This window comes from Rhinolophus ferrumequinum, chromosome 24, assembly GCF_004115265.2.
Source record: "Rhinolophus ferrumequinum isolate MPI-CBG mRhiFer1 chromosome 24, mRhiFer1_v1.p, whole genome shotgun sequence".
In the NCBI taxonomy this organism is placed as follows: domain Eukaryota; kingdom Metazoa; phylum Chordata; class Mammalia; order Chiroptera; family Rhinolophidae; genus Rhinolophus; species Rhinolophus ferrumequinum.
The window spans coordinates 35,188,431-35,209,725 of NC_046307.1; the positions used below are offsets into that span (position 1 = coordinate 35,188,431).

The following is a 21,295-nucleotide window of genomic DNA, read 5'->3' on the forward strand; positions in this document are numbered from 1 at the left end:
CAGTGAGGGTTGAGGCTGGGATGTGACCTCCCTCTTCAGTTCCCATCTAAGCCCAGAGGCTGTGGTACGCCTCCACCAGGGTTGTGATGGGGACCCACCTGAGATGGGGAGTGGATTTGTGAGCTAAGGAAAAGCACAACTTCAAATGCAGTGTAGTCTGTTCAGTTGTCTGGGGAGAACTGTGGTTTGGCGCTTTTAGATTCTTTTGCTCTTCCCAAGGTGTGGTCTCAGATGGGCCTCTTCTGAGTTTCCAGCAGGGGCAGTTGCAGTCACAAGAAGCATGTCCTTACGTGAGGAGGCTTGACCCACAGTTTCTGTGAGTGTTGAGGACCCCTCTCAAAATGCAAAGAGCAGGTAGAGGCGGCGTCCACCTCAACGTTTATCCACTGACATGGGCATTAGCAATTAGCAGTCCCATGACAGGAAGTCTGCATAATAGAATTGTGAGGGTAGCACCCTCGCTGGAGGGTGAGGTCGGGTGAGCAGCAGAGCGTGTGCAAGGTCACAGCCGTGAGACACAGAGAGAAATGCTGCGATGGGCAGCACTGTTAGAGGACTTTGTGTGAATTCCGGCCCCGAGAACGACACTGGGAAGCCACGGTTTTGGAACAGAGAACTTGAGTCTCCCTCTTAGGAGTCATCCGTTTCTTATGAATTTATAGAAGAAATGTTTTCTCATACAAACTAAGAGAACAGACTCCAAACTCCAGAGTGCCCAGGATCCAATCCCACTTTTTCTACTTACTAGCTATGTGAGCACAGGTGAAATACTTAACCTTCCTGTGATTCAGTTTCCTCCCTGTCAAATTGGCACAATAATAGCACCTGTCTCATAGCAGTTTTGGAAAGATTAAGTGAGATGGTTTTTGAATAGCCCTTAGCACAGTGCTTGACAAAAGAAGGAGGTAAATAAAGACTGTTTTGATTGTGCTAGGTTCTGGGTGTGCAACAGTGAACCAGACATTCTTAGTCATTGCCCTTCCAGAATACACTGGAAGTAGCCTCCCCGGATAGGGCCAGTGCAAACGAATCACTCAACAACTGTTCAAGGGTCAGTCGGCCTTCCAATGTCTACAGGAAATCAGGGTATCGAATTAGGAGTGTGGAATACGACCGTGTCAGCAAAAAAATAAATTAGCTAAAGCCACTTATTAGAATGATAATTCTTCCCATGGATAAAGTGGTTACAGGCGCACCTGCCAGGAAATGAGCTACACACGTGCATATGCACGTACACACACACACACACGCACACACACAAGATGACCCCGAATCACATTTCCCAGAAATACTGTAGAGCGTCAAATCACCCTCACTCAGTGAGAGTTGGTTCCTGACCATGGAACGAAGCAAAGAGTTGTGTGGAAAGGGCGTTGAAGGTCAACTCTGACATCATTGAAACTAAGGAGTCTGTTCTAAGTGCATGGGGCTTTCCCAGAAGAAGAAATCCAGTCTTCCCCTTAAATCCAGACATGCTGCCCAGAGACCCCTAGACAGGCTTTTGTTTCACTAAAACTATCAGATAACTCACCCAGTTTTTCAGGCACTGTGGAGTCTGTTACCAGATTGGAGAACACAGAGGAAAAGTTGCTCGGCTCAAAATCTTGCCTAGCTCTTACCTTGCCCCTGGACAGGCTTTGTGTATTCTAAACCCAACCTCGGTGCTTTACCCCATAGCTCAGCATTCTTTCTCGGATACTTGTTGCTGAAAAAAAAATCACTCCTCGTGACCAGGATAAGTGTTCTCTAACGAAAAAGACAGTCAAACTTGTTGGTTTTCCTACTTTTGGCAATATAACTGAACTTCATCTTTGGGTGGCTCTATTCTGTGTTAAATATTCTGACAGAGAATGAATCTCTCTTTAAGTCTTGTTGTTTCGCATTCGTTTCTGGCTTCATTGTTTCCCTCTGTGTGGAATGTTTCCGTAACAACTGTTTGTGCTTGCTGTCTAAGAAGCTCAGCTCACAGGGTACTATAGCAGATTTATGTGGCAGTAAGAAGACATCACCTATTACTTTATGTAATAAACTTCCTTTCAGATGGGAGAGAAAACACGGCTGTGCCTCGACTGCAGGGCAAGTTTAGTAAACAGTGACAAGAATCAACACTGTTGGCGCAAATGGAGCTTGCCGAGAGCCCAGCGTTCCAGACTTTCTGCCCAGACTAGATAGGAGCAGACCTTCCAAACAGGTAGCAGGGAGCATTCTAGGAAGAGGAAACTGACATCCAGACTAAGAGATGGGCTCAGACCAGCTGGGAAGCCTCATGCTGACTCGCTCAATATCAGATGTCTTCAGGGAGTTTGCCAAGAGTCGGATCACAATTTCATCCCAGCCGAATTTTCTGATAAATTCCTCAGATCCCACCCAGGACACAGTGCGGTTGGTAAAAAGCGTCACCCATATGCTTTACACATCAGACAGAGAGGCAGTTTTGACACTTCGTGGGAAGTGTAGGTGCCTGATACAGATTCTTATCTGGGCAGAGAACCATCCCAACGCTACATGGAGAAGAGGCTGGGGCACTGCTGGGCACGGACAGGGCTTTACTCCCCAAAGAACTCTACCTGGTCAAGGTTTCAAACCTTGTGGTAGATGCAACAGGGAAGCCTGACTGACCCCCACCGGTCCCCTTGGTGACGGCATTGCTAAATTCAATGTCAGGGTGTACCCTTGGGTTTGAGTTTCAGATAAACACTGAGTGATGCTTTTCGTATAAGCAGGTCCCAGACATTGCATGGGAAACTCCAATTTAACTGGCATCCTGTACTTTTATTTGCTAATCTGGCAATTTTACTTGGTGGCTGGGTTGATACTCAATACCCTCTTTGCACCTTCTTCAAGGCCAGACCCTGAATCCAGGCAGGGTCGATAGTGTCGGCTTCCTTCCTGGCTACAGTGATGGGTCCAAGGAAGGCCAGTGACCCAGCAGAGACATCAGCGTCCTTAGCGAGGATGTCTAACAGTGAAGCTGGAGAAATGAAGCACTCCCTTCTCTGGTGCCCCACGGGGTGGGGAGATGAGTCTGGCCTTCTTGGTGGCCGTGATTCCCCCTCATGGAGAAAGCTCATTGACGGAGCGTAAAGATGAGATCGATGGGCCAGCTACTCCTTCAGTTTCATGAGCTACCTTAGCAGCCTTCCAAATAGTCCCCTTTTTTGCTTAAGCGGGGCTGCGCTGAGTCACAGTGGTCCTAAGCTAATACGTAGCTGTTCGGCTCAAACTCCTGAGTTCTGCCTCATAGACTATAGAAAAAAGGAATTTGCCCTGGGACTGCTTACAGATAGGTATTTACAGACAGATGCTCCTGCCGTAACTACCCCAGTGGACCATCTGGCTTTGGGCAGCTCTGTGCCTGGTATCAGGGAAGGGGTTGCAGCCGTCCTGCCAAACAGCAGGGATCCCCCAAGCCCCAGTTACCTCTAGCCGTGGCTGCCCAGAGAGTGGAGGAGGGAGCCTTCCCTTCTTGCTATCTAAAAGCCACTGACTAAAATATCTTCTCTCTCAAAATCTCCTCCCCGCCCCCGCCCTAACGGACACAATGCCTAGTATGTTCATCCTTAGAATTTATGTTTGGCTTAAATCACAAGTCTCCTCTATAATTGTCCATCCATTAATGGTAGGCAATGTGACTTCGTTGTGGGGTGAATTCATGCATCAGGTTCCAACAGATTTTTTTTCAATTCTATTGAAATGGCCGATAGTTTGGAAAACAGAGTTCTGAGAGAGTTGGGTGGGAGTTCTGGAAACTTCCAGTGCGATGGGAAAGCATTCATACACGTGGCACTGCTAAATTTGGAGGTAGTACCAGTTACCACTCCGGTAACTGGTCGTCTGGGACAGGCCAACTGGACAGAGCAGGTACTAGAAGGAGAGGAGAGACTCTGAGAAGGAACGTCACCGGCTTCACCGCTTCACTTTGGCCCAGGTCTGCATCTGGCATTGTCTCCATCTTTCCACCCTGGCTTAAACATCTCTTTTCCATGTTGCATCACCCCAGCTGCTCTGCCACCCTCCCCACATGGGCAGAGACCTGTGTGCCTGGAGGGAAGTGTTGGGGCTCTCTCACCTCCTCCACCTTCGTGGAAATAGACAGGAGGGGCTTGTTCCTTCCCTTCCTGTTCTCTTTCACTAATTGCTGGCAGGCTCACTTCATTCGTACCAGCAGTTCTCAAACCTGAGCCTTCATCAGAATCACCTAGAGGGCTTGTGAATCCACAGATCCCTGGACCCCACCCCTGCCTGAGTTTCTGATTTGCAGGGCTGGAAGGAGGCCCCGTAATTTGCATCTCACAAGTTCTCAGGGGACGCTGATGCTGCTGGTCTGGGCACCCCAGTCTAAAACCACTGGCCCAGACTGTGAGCGGTTTGAGGCCGGCAACGTCTCAGTCATCCCTGCACCCCAGAGACCACCTCAGCACCAGGCACAGAGTAGAAGGGTAGGGAAAGCAGGTTAACTGAACTCTCCCACCCTGTCCAAGCCTTTGTTTGCCCTGTGGCAGTGTCAAGGCTGATCACGTGAGCACCCTGGGTCTGCAGATATCAGTTAAACGCGGAAAATGTTGCTCTTGAACGTGGTTTTTACACAGTGGTGTTCCCAGAATATTAACATACCAGGTAATTAAAGGTGGCAGTCTGGGTGGAAAGAGGCAGGTTGGGGATGGTGCAGTGCTTGTCTTGAAGCTATATTCGCGCAGGAAACACACTCCTTGTACTGTGTATTTGTGGTTGCTTTGGAGAAGGTTGGTGGAAATCATTTAGAGTCTTCCCACTCTCCTTCCGCTCCCACCCCCCCTGCAGCTCCCAACCCTGCTTTGTGTTGCCACAGATATCACAGGAGCATGAAATGTGTGAGTCAGGTCAGCAGGTCTGAGGCTCCTCTGTAAAGCATCACTCCAAAAGGACAGTTTCAGGAGTCAGTGCAGTAAGGTGGAAGCAAATGAGACCAGGGAGCTGTGCTTCTCAGTAATGCCGTGATGACCTCTGCCAAGGTGTGTAGCCCTTGTCAGGCTCTGTAACCTCTTCTGCCAAATGAGTCTGGAGGAGATGATCCCGAAGTATTTTCCGGCATAGGCATCTGCGGTTTTAATTCAGAAGGCAGGCCATCTCCAATTTAGGAATGGGCTGTCTGCTTGCAGCCTACCTATTTGGAATCAAAGAGACTTTTCTCCAGAGAGACAGTGTTATTTCTGATCAGTCTACATAATAACTGTTGCTTGTTGAGCTCTTAGCTCCGTGTCAAGCTAAGTGTTTTGCATACTTTATTTCATTTAATGTGACAGCCCCCCACCCCCTGCAAGGCAGAGAGTTTTAACACTCCCATTTTACAAATGAGGAAACTGAGGGTCTGAGAGGTCAAAACTTGCCCAGAGCCTCACAGATACTAAGGGCCAGGGCTGGGATTAGGACCTAAAGCCAGGTCTGCCTGGTTCCAAAGCTCCTCTAACCACCATGTTCCATTATTTCCACCAAAGTATATTTTAACCACAGTGCACCTGAAATGTAGAGTCTAGCCTTTAGACGGAAGACAACATTATTTTCTTGGCACTTTAACTGTAAGAGGCAGAAAGCGTTGTAGTTAAGAGCTCTGAGCCAGAATCCCCAAATTCAAAGCCCGGCTCTTCCACTACTGACGGAATGACCTTGGGCAAGTTACTTGATGTCTCTTTCCCATTGTTTCTTTTTAGCTATAAGTGGGTAGAATAAAAGGATCTGTTTCTAGGGCTATTGTATTAAGGGATTAATATGTTTAAGTTGGACCATGTAAACTTACTGACGTTCTGCCATATATAATCTACAAAGAAATGACAATTTTATGTCTAAATATTTCAAGTTCTTAGAGCAGTGTATAGCACATAGTATTTTTGTTAGTGTTGGCTCTCGTTCTTATTGAAAATTGCATTGAGAGTTTGCAGTGTCTGGGTGTATATAGGAGGTGCTCTGTGATTGCTGGTGAATTTAGGAATTAAGTAGGAACTGGATGCCCAGGAACACATCTGTGGTAGCCTGGGCTACAGAGACCCCCGTCCCCCCACCAGGGCTGGGTGGAAGGCAGGCAGGGAGGATAAGAACTCTTGGACTCTAACAGATTCCAGACTCTCTCAGCATCACCCTGGCGTGAAGTGGGCAAGCTCTCAGCAGGATGGACTGGCCCCACAGATGGACGCGGCCTTTCTGAAGCAGTCTTTGTCCTCTGGCCCTGAAGAAGTGACAAAAATCCTTCAGGGTAGAGGGCATGGGAGGTTAGGTCTTATGGTTTGCTTGTGTTTTGCTTTTATACAGCTAGAAATAATGAGCAGAGACAGGCCCGGGGAGCCGTCCATCCAGCCCATTCCTCTACGGCTGGTGTTTTTTCAGGCCACTGCAGAGGGCAGGGAGAACACAGAGATAGGGGTGGTCCTTTGGGGACAGAAAGACAAATGTGATCAGTGAGATGTGACCTACCCGGGGTAATGCTTCCCCAGGTGTGACAGGCATACGACTGGTACCACACACAGTGTGACCTTGTGTGGTGTGTGCAGCACACTTCTTTATTTCAAGAGTTAGAAGTTTATTTCACTGTATTACAAAACCTTATATCATCAAGCTTTTCATTTCACAGGTATTATTTTGGGATGAGGCTAATGGATTAAAGTTTTAAAGGGGGGACTGATTTTAAAATATGGTAAGGAAAGAACAGCACCAGTGAAGGTCAGATTGAATAAAAATCATGGGTATGGTCAACGATGACCAAGGTTAGGGACCCACTGGCAGAGGGTCGAGATGCATCTGCATATCCCTGGCTCTGGCTGTGGTAGCTGTGTCAGAGTGGGCAAGTTATTTAATCTCTCTCAGCCTTGGTTTTCTCATCTGTAAAATGGGAATAATAGCTCCTTCCTTAAAGTGATTTTTTTTGGGGGGCGGAGGGTGCTCAAATGAGAAATGCCTTAAAAGTAGGTAGTGATTGAGAGTTAAAATTCAATAGATATTGTTTATTACTATTACCGTTATTATCCTTAGGCTGGTATACTGTAAGACCTTGATTCATTGCATTTTTTTTAAACACAAGTTGTCAAGCGTTTCTTTCACTCAGTAAATATTTCTTGGACACTGGTGTGCTCAAAACCCGATATTGTTTACGGGGACAAATTCAGAGAGCGGGGATGAAGAATCAGTTTCATCTTTCAAGGTGCTCAGGGCTCAAAGTTTGGGGGAGGAAGGAGGTAAGATAGTCAATCATGACGTAATTATCATGTGAAGCCATAAATGCTGTAAGAGGTGTGGGTACAAAATACCCCAAAAGCGTGAGGGAGGAAATCAGCCTAGAAGAACCCCATTCAGCCTCCATGGTCTAGAACTGCTCTGTCTAACAGGCACATGTGGCCCCTAAGCAATGAAACGTGGTTAGTGCGATGCAAGAGCTGAATTCTCCACTTTACTTAATTGTAATTAATTTAAATTTTAAAACTGAAGCCATGTAAAATATTTTTTCTGTTTAATACACTTCTGTTGTTTTGACAGGACCACATTTCACTCGAACCATGGAAAATTTAGCATCTGAATGGAGATATGCTCTAAGCATCAAATACAAACCAGATTTGGAAAACTTGGTGCAAAAAAACCGAAAATGTGAAATATCTCATTAATGGTTTTTATGTTGACTACATTTTGAACTGATAAGAATTTGGATCTCCTAAGTTAAAAGCATACCATTAAATTCATTTTTACTTATTTAATATGGTTACTAAAAAATGTTAAGTCATATATGAGGCTCGTGTCATATTTCTATTGGACCAGAAGCAGAATCCAAATGACATTCCAAGTTGAAAGGTGCAGAAGTTCAGAGGAGAAAACCAACCCCAGTCACCACCTTCAGGTTTCTGGCAGACCTGAAGGCAGGGCTTAGGCCGCTGGTCCTGGGGCTGCCGAGGACCGAGAGAGGTGTCTCTGAGATTTATTCCTATCTGTGGGAACTCAGCAGAGTTGCCAGATTCAACAAATTTAAAGAAAAAAAAATCTGGCAACCCTTGACCTTAGGCATGTTGTAGAACTGCAATAAGCCTCCTTCTCTTCATTTGTAAAATAAGGATAAGAAAGACTTACCTCAGGAGGGTCTGAAATGAAAGATTAGGTGAAATCAGTTAAGACTAGTAGGGGTCATATTTAGAAACTTAAGCCTAAAAGAGCTAAGTAATGAAAAGTTGGGGAACTTTATAAGCGTGTTTATCTTTCTTGAGCTCTGAACACACGGGTCAGGAAGAATCTCTCTTCCAGGCTGGTATTAGAGGGGACACCAACCCCCAGCTAGAGGTGAATTGGGATACAGCTGGATTGGGATCTTCCAGAGAGTTATGGGGCTTGGGGAACATGAGCCGAAGCGAGGAGGGAGGTTAATTATGAACCATGTCTTACCTCTTTCTGCTGTCACTGTATGCTCTGCGTAAGCCAAAATGCAACCGCAATTGCAATGCCGCGACCTGTTGAGAGAAATGTGTACCTTTAGCAGGAAAAACTGTGTGGGACTTGAGTGTCACATAAAAACCCCTGAAATTAGCTCTAGTAAGTAAACTGTCACAAAGTCAAAATAAGTCAATTGTGCCATTTATCTAATTGCAGATGAAAATGGAGTTCTTTTTTTATGAGTGTAGGTGGCTTGTGTTCCAAAAAGAAAGTATCCTTTCTTATTTCCAGATTCACTGTCTCCCAGTAAAAAGTTGACCATGTTGATATTGGCATATCAGAGGACCAGGATGCTTTATTTCTGGGAATTTTATTTCCCACTAGATGACCAGGCCCTGAGAGAGAAAAGTAATTTCTTTTTTTTTTTTTAACACACGGTTTCTTTCCATCAAAATCAAATTTAAAGTGTTTCAGGTTAGGCATGTGAAATCCACTTAACTAAAAACCATTTAAGAGAAAGATCAAGCCAAATTTGCTAGCACAAGGTTTTTTTTATTTCTGAGTTAAAAAAAAAAAAAAAAATCCTTGAGCGAACCATGTCAAAAATTAAAAATTGAAAAGAACACGAGCAACCTCCCCATGTGCCTAATTTGGCCTCGCTGAACAAATGACCAAATTGAAATGAGAATTACATACAGGATTTGCTCAACATTTTTATTTCTTCAATTCATTTCTCACTCTTGAAAAACGACCGCATTCACATGCAGGAGCGAACATGTCTTTATCGACCATGGATGGCATCCTTGGTCCAGGCAGAAACAGAAAAATGGTGATTTTAGATTCTAGTTGTGAATGAACTTCTGTAATAGGAGTAATTTGTCATGGAAACCCAATCTAATGAATGGAGGATCAGGAAGGATCATAATGCCTCTTTTGTTGACTAATTTATTAACAGGTTATTTTTGCACATGCCCTACCTTGGAAATAGTAGTAACAAATATCTTAAACGGGTGAGAGAAGAATTCTCTGCCATCCCTTGTTATCTCTTTATAAGGCATCGCATTGCTCGTAGATTTCAGAATTGCCTGTATTTCTTTAAGGAGATGGAAGAGGACAATAGAAAAAACAGAGTCAAAAAACCAAGGTTCAATCCTGGCTCAGTCAGTCATCAGTTGTCAAGACCTTGGGCAAGTCATTTTACCTAGGCAGGGCTCAAGGTCACCATCTGTCCAGCAAAGGTCTGGGCCACATGACGCTTGAGCCCGTCTTGACTGTGGCTCTGCCATTCTGATGTAATGCAGGAAAAGAAGCCACAGCAGTTCCTCAGATAGAGGGTTCAGGCAAATGGGGGAAGAATACATCCCCAGTACTCATGGATGTTGGAGTTGAGCTGACAGTTGTTCTGCTATGAGCTGGGATGGTGCAGTACTCAGGTATTAGGTGTCACATGGCTCAGGTTCAAATCCCACCTCTACCACTTACCACCTGCATGCTACTTCAGCTCTCTGAGCCTCAATTTCTTCATCTGAAAAATGGGAAAATAATGTACACACTACATAAAATTGGTGTCTGGCATACACTACGGGCTCAGCAAAAGCCATGCTCACCACGGTTGTAGTGACAAAGTGACCCAAGACCCGGCAGGAAGTGGTACACATTTTTTTAGTGCTTCTGGTGTGTAGTACGCTCCCAGATCTCTGCCTCCTTTATACTGACAACACCATATAAGGTCACCTCTCTCCCCATAGAGATATAATTACAGAGCAAGAGAACGCTGCCCAGAGTGTGCTGGGTTCCATAACCAGCTGCCCCACCTACCAGCCCTGCTAGTTTAGGCAGATTTCCCATCACCTTTCTGCCTCCATTCTCTCGTCTATGAAATGGGAATCATAGTAGCACCTACCTCTAGGTTTACTGTAAAAGGTAAATAAGGTTAATGCCTGTAAAGTGCTTAGCACAGTACATGACCCTGAGTCAGTACTTTACAAAATGTTAGCCTTTATTCTAGCTGAGGAAAGTAACGCTCAGAGCGGTAAATTAGTTTGCACAGGGGTCGTCTGCTTGTGAGTAGTAGTATGGGGATTCGAACCCTGGCGGGAATGGATCCAGTATATCTCAGGGACGCAGGATAGGGAGAGCGCTCCTCCTTTCCCCTATTCCCAAGACCCTCTCCCCTGGCTGGGCTGCCAGTGTCAGGTTGCCCAGCTGTGGGCTCCAGAGTTCAACCAGAAGGCTCATTAGAAGCGGTTCGTTGGGGGCTGCCCGAGACTCAGAAAGGGAAATGAGTCCAGAACCTCCCTCTCTGGTGTGCTGCAGCCGAGGGAAGAGCCGTGCCCGAGGAACAGAGTATGGCCCGTCCCCTAAGTGCCATCTCCCTAAGCCCCCTCACCGCTCTCGTAGAAGGCTGTTTTTCACGGGAGAGTTCTCCCTCTTTGTTCCAGCACACATCCCACATCTACCGATCGATATGACATCTTATCCTCTAAAACGTCTCTAATGTCTGCTTCCTAGGATTCCAGGGGCCGCATGCCACAGACAGCCTGTGTCGCCTTTCCTTTGTAGTCGGTGGTCTCGTGGACCAGCCCCCTCTTTAACAGGGCTGCGGGTTGCTGTTCTTAAAGAAAGACAAATATTGCTTGGGTTGTCAACACTGAATGACAAGCTTCGGACGGGGATGGAGAAAGATGTGTTTAGGAGTATGTGTGCCGACTGTAGGGATGGGTTTTGCTATCACCAAAGCTCTTAAAAATCCCAGACCGTGATTTATTTGCTGAATAAAGCCTACCGATATTATCATTCTCTAAAGGTATTTTGATCACATGGGTCCTTTCTTGGAGAAAGAAAGGCTTTTATTTTATTTCTTTCCTGGGAAAAATAGCGACAGGAACAGGGCAGTTTGGGGTGGTAAATGATACCCTGTGTGGCCAGTGGCTCCAGGCATGTGTTTATCTGCCTGAGGATGAGCTGGCTCAGTGGACAATGGGACGCCAGGCCAGCTCGGCAGTCCTCCAGGGTACATTCCAGGAGACTCTGCACAAGGAACGGACAGTGGCTGTGCGCGCGTGTCTGTCTTACGTATTGATCTGCCTGGGGATGCTGAGAGCAAGGAGCCCTTGCTGGAGGTCACCTGAGCTCAGCATACACTACACACCCACAGTGTCGACAGTTGCCACCTGCAGTACATCCACACCAGGAGTAGGTGCGAGGGGACCACAGGGGTAGGGATGGCACCAGCTTGGGGCTCCGTGCATCCTGACACTGCAAGGAGCCCCGTTTTATTTTCCTCCAAACACGGGAATTGATTAATTTCGTACCACTTCCCACTCGCTGTGCCATCCTGAGCCTGTCATGAGGCTAGATTAACGTGCTTGGTCCCTCTCTGTGGATTCTTCTTGTGTTGCGAACACACGGCTCCCCGGTCCCAGAGCCGCCTCATGCAACCATCACCTTGTTCTTAAGGCAGACATGGCAGGAGGGGACCAAAAGCCTCCCTGCTTTTACAAGGGACTAGAATGTGGGTGACACAGAAAAAAGTCCCCGCAGATGACCGTTTTAGTACCATGGCTGGAAGGTAAGGGAAGGCAGGTAGCTGTGTGAATGCGGGTACATTTCTCCAGAGGCCCCTCTCATTTCCACTACCAGGATTCTGGTATCATCTCTATGACTCATCCTTTCTCTTCTGTGTAATTTCTGTGCCATAAGCTTCGCAACCATTTCCGAAGCTGCAAGCTGGAAGTTGGATGCAGGCAAGTAAGTTTTCAGAACATTCCTGGGAAGTGGCTGCACATACCCCATTACTAATAAAGGGATTTGTGGGTGTAACTTCCCTGCAGCGCTTTGAAAATTCACTCCATTTAATGTATGACAATTGCAGTGGGAGGGAGATGAGAGAGATCACTTCCCCAAGGCAGCTTGGAAGGGATTTTTGTCAAACTCCTTTAAGATTTAAAAATTTTAAACTCCTTTAAGACTTAAGGCATTTCCGAGCATGTTATCCCTCAATGGTTTTGTTTGCATCTCCTCTGTTGGGCAGAAGTTCATTTGGTAGCCTTCCTAAAACAGATACCGCTTCCTCCTCTTTGGGAAGCAGCTCTACTGCATCCCCTAAGGGAGGATACACACGCTGACCGAGGAGAAAGTCACCGGACATATTGATCGTTCGTCAGCCTGACTGTAGGTTGAAGTTGCCGAACAGGTTTATTTTCTATTGACGACGGCGATTCCTTTCAATTAAACAGCAAACTGGTCGCTGACCAGGACATATTTATAGAGGACGATTGACTGCTTGCAGAGGGAGGTGTCTGTTCCTGAGTGAGGCTTGACAGTTTGGAGCAGGTGATTCCGTAGCCCTGGTCAGGGCTGGCTCCCCAGCTCTTCACTGAAAGGACTCAGAGGGCCTGGTGGCCTCCCGGGAGGACTCGTAGGGAGTCAGTGCAGGAAAGCGTGAGGTTGGCAGCTTGGACTCTGCAGTTACACGGGCCTGAGCCCCTCACCCCCACTTCCTGGCTGTGTGATCGTGGGCTCGTCACGTAACCTCCCTAAGCCTCCTTATCTAGAAAATGTAGCTCGTGCTACCACTTCACTGGGTGGGAATGGAAATCAATGAGCTTTCATCCTCTTTAGCATTCTCCAGTGTCATCCCATCTCACCCACGTAGAAGGCCAAGTCCCTCCCAGGTCACCCACGCCCCACCACCTGGCTCTCCTTTCCACTAACTCCACACCACCCGGCAGTGTTCTTCCCCAGATGTCAGCATGGATTGCTTTCTCACTTCCTGTAGGTCTTGGCTCAGATGGTACTCATCACAGGGTGCCGTCCTTCACCAGTCTGCATTTACACAGAAGCACGCTCAATTCTCCATCCGCCACACCCTGGCACTCCTTAATCCTTGACTCTGCTCTTCACTTCCGTGTTTAGTTTCTCTGTCTCCAACTAGAATGTAAGTTCCATGAGAGCAAGGACATTGTTTTGTTAACAGCATTATTCCGGGTGCCTAGGACACATCTAACACACAGTAGGTGCTCAGTAACCATAAGCTGAGTGATGAAAAAAAACGAATAAATGATGTCACGACCGTAATTAGCCCGATACCTGGCACATTGCCAAAATAAATGTTCATTGAGTAGGCTCATTTGCATGTGTTAATTTTCACTCCTGCTCGCAAAAGGGCCTTTGCAGATGGCCTGTGCAAGTTGAGGGTTAGCGTTTGTACATTTGAGCCCTGATTATTCCACTGTGGTTCTCTTCTCTCAGCAGTGGCACTTTTGGAATTGGCTACATTTCCCAGGGGAGCCCTGGCATTGTTGACTAAATTGGCTGATGCGGAAGCAGAGAGACTCAGCCCTGATCCTTCCCATCATCCGACCTGGTCTCTGGAGGAGTTTTGCCATCATCTCTAAGGCCCTTGTGAGTCTAACCACACGGAGCCACTCAACCCAGCCGGCATGGCTCCCTCCTCCCACTCCCTCAAATCTGCTTGCCTGAAGCCTTCCATTTTCAAAGGGAAAGCCCGATCTCTTCCTCAGGTTACATATCGACAAGGCTGATCTTTAAAGATACCCCCTGCTCCTGGGGGCCTGCTCAGCAAACACAGGGCATCCGTGGCGCCATGTTTGCCCTCTTTGATAAGCAGGGGCTGAGCAGCTCTCTGGGAAGCGCTGCTGACATATTGATTGACTCTCTTGTCAGGTTGATCCTCTGCCAGCCAATGAACATGGAAGGTTCTAAGTGGCACCCAGCAGGGCCCACACATACCCTAATTACTATTTCACACAGCCCCTATTCCAAGCTGCCACATCTCAAGGCCTGTAATCTCCCACCCTTGTGGTGGCTGGAGAATTCCGTTACCTGCAACCAACCCCCCTCCCTTCCTTTCACTTGGGTTCCCTCTGCGTATTTCTTTTAGAGCCCATCTGGCACAAAAACAGCCCACTTCAACAACAAAATAACACCGTAACTCCAGGTAGGTCTGTTTCTCATTCTTGCTGAAATCCGGGGTCTGTGTGTGGTCTGTCCATCCTGCCTTGGTTCGCTTTCAGCCCTGGTTGCAAGTTTTCTGCCTTTAGCCAGAGGGAAACTTTCAGACTTTGGCTGCCTACTGTGTTTCTGATTTCCCAGCTGCCACCTGGATTCCACGAGCTTCCACTTGGAGCCTTTTCCCTGTTCCATCCTTGCTGACCCGTGGAGCCCCGCTGTTCTGTCCGAGGGTCCCTCTAGAGCAGAGCCTGTCACATCGTGATAAATGGTGCATTTTGGCCGCCAGCAGGGGTGAATAACGTTAGGGAGAGAGCCTCCCAAACTCATTTCACTTCTGACCCGAAGATGGTCTGAACAGAACCTTTTGGGATGAGCTGCTGGAGCATTTGTGGGGAGCGGGAGAGGGGCCCACCCACAGTATCCAGCTGAAGTAAGATGATGAGGCCAGTGTTCTCCAAAGAGCTTCAGATGAAGAAGCAATAAGTCTGCCTACTCCGAGGCTTCTCGGTTTTCTAAATCTGAATCTGAGAGAGGATCACAACTGGACGTATTATGGCATAATGTTTAAAGAGCTGTTTTTTGTTGTTTTTCATAGAACCAAATGTAGTGGCCCTGAATACGAGCTAACTTTTCCTGGCTGGATTTTTGGGCAAGATCCTCACCAGTTTTAAATAAATAACTTCAAGGAATACACCAAGACCTGGTGTATAAAGTGGAGCTTCTCACTTTCCTTACAAATGAATGCATGAGTCAAGATAGTCTCAGGCGTGCTGCTGTAACCGAGAACTGCAAACTCTCAGTGGCTTTCAACAGTAACACTTTATTTCTTCACTCATTCTGTATCCTGTCGCTGGTCAGCCGTGGCTCTGAGCCATGTTCTCTTCACTCAAGCCCCAGCTGACCACGTGGCAGAGGACAAAAGATGTGCAAAATGTGTGCTACTAGGTCACATGGCCATATCTGAATTCGACAAGATGAGAAAATGTAACCCCCTTCCGGAAGGGGTGCTGACTATAGAAAATGGTCATTCACCGACCACAATGAGATTAGCATGCGTTGCAAGAAAGAGACCAGGTTTGCTGAGATCCTACTGCAAACCAGAATATGCAAGCAGATCACTAGGAAATATGAAGCAGTCAACCACATCCTACTGAACTCCTCCTCAGATCCCCAAAACCCTCCTGTGATCAAACTTCATAGTCACCAGTTTCCTCGCCAGTGAGATGGGGATTATGATAGAACCTACCGCAGATGTCAGCCGCGAGTCCTGATTAAGAAATGTCTGTAGAGAGTCTCCTACAGTGCTGGCCACAGCAGGGGTTCAAGGACTGGCAGTAGATATCGATATACAGTGGTACCTCGGTTTTCGAACGTAATCCATTCCGGAAGACCATTTGAGTTCTGAAACGTTCGAAAACAACCAACAGCTAGGCCTCAGGATCTTGCACTCAGCAGAAGCCGCATGACATGTTCAACTTCCAAGGCATGTTCGAAAACTGAAGCATTTACTTCCAGTTTTATGGCATTCATAAACCAAAAGGTTTGTCAATGGAGACATTCGAAAACGGAGGTACTACTGTACTAATGATCAAAATGCCTTCTCTTTGCAGACCTGTCCGTATGGCTGCCAGCACTATTTCCTTTCCTCCTTTACAGCCCTGTGTTGTGTATTTTTTATTGATAAGAATATAATGTGCTACAGTCTAAGCCCCAGTCTTTCTCGGTGTGTCATTACCTATTCTAATACACATTTAGGGAGTACCTTCCATATTCAGGGTGCTCTGCTAGATGCTTAACCTCCCTCTGTCCCTAAGCAGCCATTGTTCTACCTGTAAAGGGAAACCTTTACAAACGGTAAAGGCGGGGATGGACTGACTGACTGATTTGTCATCCCAGCCATAGAGCAAATCAGTAGCAGAATAGGAAACAGAGTTCTCATTAGTCAGGAAACTCATTTACTTCACAGCTCCCCTGGGCCTTTCTCCTAAGGACACTTTAGTCCATCCCCACAGGCCAGAAAGATTTTCTCATTTTCTTACTCAAGAAAGAGAGAAGGAATAGCTGATCAAGGAAAAAAAAAGAAGAAGAAAAAAAACGTGCAAACAAAAGCCTATTTCAAATCCCTCTCCCCCCAAAACAAGAGAAGGTAGTTATACCCGATGGAATTCTCACTTATTTACTTAACGTTCAATTCAACAGCAGAAAATATGCCCAAACTTGAGTTTCATGTTTGTTGCATTGCTTCAGCTCGGAGGAGAGAGCTTATGCTCAGTAGATTTGGCTTTTCCCCTGTCCCCATCTTCACCTCACTTTCTTATTTTTCTTTTCACTTCTGGGAGTTGCCTGAGAAGTTACTTGTATACTCCGACCCTAACCCTTCTCACCCCGTCTGTAGTTTTCTTGTTTTCAAAATACGTTTTTGGTTTTTTGAATAAAGAGATGCTATGGAATCCAAAACAACAAGGGGGCGGGGGGGGGAAGACATCTTTGAAAACGGGGGAACACAGTTTCATGAATGCCCTCCTTCTGTGCTGCATGATTAGGGGATTGTTTGCTCACTGTGCTCCTAGAGCTGATGGTCACAGTGTATTCTGCGGGGGGAGCTATTTCGACCAGAGTTTTTATATTGACGGGGCCTTGGGGGGTTTGTCATCCTGGCCTGGTGGACCCACCACTTCTTTTACAGATATGGAAGGCAAAGCTTTGTTAGGCCTGGGCCCCAGCTATACCTGCAGTGCCTATGCGTGCCTGTCTCAAAACACAGAGAGACCCTCCCCCTCGAAAAAAACCACATCTCCACCGCGGCAGCCCTCTGGCTCAAGGCAAGCCCTGATAACCCAATAGTAACATTTAAAAAAAATCGTTTTAAAATAGCTAATTCTTTGGCTCCCTTCACCTTGTAATTACAAATCAGAAGCTATCGTTATCTTGAAGCAACCACGATTAGTTCTCATTTCCTGACCTCTGTACAGTGAAAATATGTCATTATTTGAGGCAGTAGACGCTGGTCTCTTCAAGTAAGTGACCTACATATAACAGATAAACTGCAGGGGAAAATTAGGTGTTACCTTGACGGAAAGTGTACACTAAATGTCACATGCTCTTATTAGTATTTATCATCTCCAAGAGTTCCAGCAGTGGGCCTTGCGCTTCAGAGTAATGCATACAAACAACACGTGGCTCTGAGCTGGGGAAGTGTGTAAACAAAACAAAACCAAAAAGCAGACGCACACACAGGGGTACCTTGCCACCTTCATCTGCCACCATCAGTCGGACCCATATTGTTGGAGGTGAGGGTTTTAACCGTAACAGAACGCAGCCTGACTTTACATGGTGCTAGGCACATGCAGCAGTAATTGCCGTGTGAACAATCTCCTAAGCCTTGTGAATTGTGTTTCCTGCGGTTAATTGTTTCTCCCGTCCCCGCGTCTGACTCGGAACCTTTCCCTGTCAGCAGCCCTTTCTCTCCACAGCACTGGAAACACAGCAACCGCGTCAGCCTGTGTCCGGTGGAAATGCCAAACAGACGCGATGCGATTATTGTTTGGACGGAAAATATGCAGGGAGATGAGCTCCTTACTTATTCGCCAGTGAAGCATTTCTTAGAGGGGGGGGTTGGAAAGAATGCAGGTCCTTTGGGGTTTGCCTTTGATTGCACGCGGTTCAACAATTCACCAAGCTGCAAGCGTCAGAGACAGGGGTGTATGGAGTTTGTTAAAGTAATTGGGAAGTGGGGGGTGGGACAGACAGAGGAAGGAGGAAGACCAGGGGAAGCTGGTGTGGGGAGGAGTGAGGTGCACAGGGGAGTGAAGCAAGGGATGTACAGACAGACGTGCTTCTGTCCAGAGCAAGAAGGTATCACCCCAGCTTGGTTTCATTCTGCACCATGGCAACGGGGACCCGAAGGCGTTGTGATATTTTCCGGAAAGGACCTCCTTCCACAACCACTCCCAAAGCTGTTGCTACAAGGTGTGGAAAGGAGAAATATTTTTAAAGCTTGACATAGGGGTGGGCTTTGCAATGCGCCAGACACGGCTGGCCGCATTGGTGTTTCGGTGCCGGCACACACAGTCAGACCAGCAGGCTGGTCTTATCTGGGTGGCCTGGTCTTGAAACTGAGGCACATTTTGAGTAATTTGGGGGAAACAATCCTTGTCAGTACCCCTGGACTACCAGTCTGAAAACAACCAGCTGTGTCCAGAGCATGGGAAGGCCTGGATGTGATGGAGCAGTGCCCCTTAGAGGGATTCCAGAGGGGCCTTCTGCCCTCCCTGGTGGCACCACCAGAAGGTCTGGGCTATGTTTTCTCCTGCCTCCTCTGCTCACCACGGGGCTGCTCTCCCCCTGAGGCTGTGAACAGCAGCAGGACAGGAGACCAATGGAACCACGCAGACCTACCTGCTTTCTGTAGTATTGAGCTTTTCCCTGCGGCAGGCCACTTTGAACTACAGCTGCCTTAAAAGGCAGTCGCTTGGAAGAGACACCTGGCCCTCCCCCTTGACATTTGCACTGCTGAATTATCTATTCATATATTTTCATTACTCTGTCTCTCCTGCAGCAATGCATCTGCTCGGACTCAATTGGCAACTCCAGCCGGCAGATGGACACACCTTTAACAATGGGATAAGGACCGGCTTACCAGGAAGCGACGATGTGGCAACAATGCCATCTGGAGGCAAAGGTGAGGTTACAGCTGCTGCTTGCCCTCTTGGGGTCACAGGAAATTTCCGAGCGCTGGCCAGCTGGTTCAGGTTTTCTAATCCAAAGCTTGGAAGGTATGCAAAATGGGAAAGAAAGGGGAATTTAAAAAAAAAAAAAAAAGGGGTTGCCTTTCCTAGGTGCCCCTGTTCAAAGCTGTTTGCTGTTCCTGCCTGTTAGCTGTATTTGGCTGAAGTCTCTCAGAGCTGGCATGGTGCCTGCTCACAGCCGTGTGCATACCTCTGCTATCTGCAGCCACTGGCACAGGCTGCAGCTACTTGAAAGCATCCCAAAGCCTGAGCAGAGGCAGCAGCAGCTGGAGTGGCAGCAGCAGCAGCAGCAGAAGCAAGTCCTTCCTAACTGAGAAAGCCCAGAGCAGCCACTAAGGGAGAGCCCACTCCCCAGGAGGGATGCAGCCTCCCGGGGAGGAAGCCCTCCACCCCCGCCCCTCACAGCAAGAAAGAGGAAGTTTCAGACTCAGAGCAGTTTGGCGTTGGGGGAGAATAGACAGGAGTTTTGACAACTAGGGAACAAGGCTTCTCTTCTAGGAACAGTGAAGGGGACAATAGAAATGTTTATTGAAATAATCAGGTATCTGTATTCTTGCAAGGAAAAAAAAGGTGCTAGCAAGATGGTAAGAAGGAGGAGAGAAAACAGAGCCATGGGGAGGTAGGGATGTGGGACATTAAAAGAGCACAGCAGCCCACGGCCCAGTTATGCTTAATTCAAGATGGAAATCACAAACCGGAGAGGTGCTACGGGAGGGTATCTCCACCCTGCCTCTCGGCACACATAGGCGGTTGTAATGCTTCAACTATGACTTTTTTGTCTCTTTATCTAGTCTCTAGTAATTGCTCTACTCATCTGTCCTAATCCTAACACTAAATTACCTTTAAGTAAGCATGAAAAAGTTTTATCTGAGGATGAAATTATATGCCTTCCATTTAGTAGGTAACTAAAAATACACCTAAAAATGAAAAGTGTATTTTGTCTTCACTGACCGTATTCTGCCTTAACTGACCCGAAAGCCCCAAGCCAAATTTGTTGGCCTGGGATTTCAATCCGTTCACTTCCAGTGCTTGATACCATCTGCAGCTTTGGTTTCCTTTATGACAGTGGTTCTCAGCTGGGGCGTTTTGTGCCCACCAGGGCACATTTGACAATGTCTAAAGACTTTTTTGATTGTCACAATTAGAGTAGGTACAACCGGCATCGAGTGGCTAGAGGCCAAAATGCAGTTAAACGTCCTACAATACACAGGACAGACCTGCAGTGAAAAACTACCCTGTCCAAAATGTCAGCAGGGCTGTTCTTTGAGAAAACTGCCAGGGCGAGGGGCGGGGGGCGTAGAGTTGGGGGGAACTCTGCTATATTTTACCCATAAAAGTCCTTGAATCTACAAGTCAGCACCCTGTTCTTTGAGAACGCAGAATCCACATTTGAAAATCAATGTGCGTAGTCTCCCTTCAGGCTCATGGATGTCTATTATGTGTTCATACATTCTGAAGTTATATGCAAACCATTTCTGCAGATTGTCCTTCACAAAAGGGGACGGACAGCTGCTGATAGGCATTAACTTCCATAAATTAAGGTCAGCCTCTCCTCCCATTTGGGATTGAGCTTTATTTGGAACCCCCACCTCACTTCAGCATCCCACCCCAACACAGGCAGAGCCCAGGAACAACATTCCCCACAGAGAACAAGTCCTAACTGAGAGTATGGTGTCTCTGATAAATGAAGAAACACTTTCCATGGCGTCTTTGGAAAGACCAGAATTTTCCCCCTCAGATGCAACACACTTTTGAAAATGTTGGGTAAGTCAGATAACATCACCAGTTCAGATATTTTCCAAGTGAGTTATGAGGCAGACAAAACGGTTGCCAAATTGTTGTCCAATGAATTTTGTCAATAGGACTCTTATGAAGAAGGATGAGAATTTGAAACTGCTTCAAGTTGAAGTAAAACTCAAAACATCTTATTTCTGAACACCAAAACAGTACACTTCTGATGACCGAAGATATCAGACCTCTTCTTTAACTTGCTGTAAAGTTTGGTTTAAAAAACAACGAGATGGGTTTGAGTTTCCTCACACTTGGCTGACTCTTCTGGAGAAAGTGACCTTAGGTTTGAATGTGTTTACCCAGTGACCTCACTCTTGCCCACTCCCCAGTCCTATACCTTTAGATAACCTGAATTAATTCCAATTGACTACTTTTCCAGGGTTTCAAAGAGACAATCAAGA

At 46.9% G+C, this 21,295-nt stretch overlaps 1 protein-coding gene across 3 annotated transcripts in view; it reads left to right on the forward strand.

Annotated features, from left to right (window-relative positions):
- Positions 1-21,295, forward strand: part of TENM2 (teneurin transmembrane protein 2) — a 1,147,948-nt gene that overhangs the window by 937,923 nt on the left and 188,730 nt on the right. For all 3 annotated transcript variants that reach the window (XM_033096732.1, XM_033096733.1, XM_033096735.1), the window contains one exon: positions 18,914-19,036. In XM_033096732.1, the coding sequence (XP_032952623.1) occupies positions 18,914-19,036 (123 nt within the window). The remainder of the gene's footprint in view (positions 1-18,913; positions 19,037-21,295) is intronic.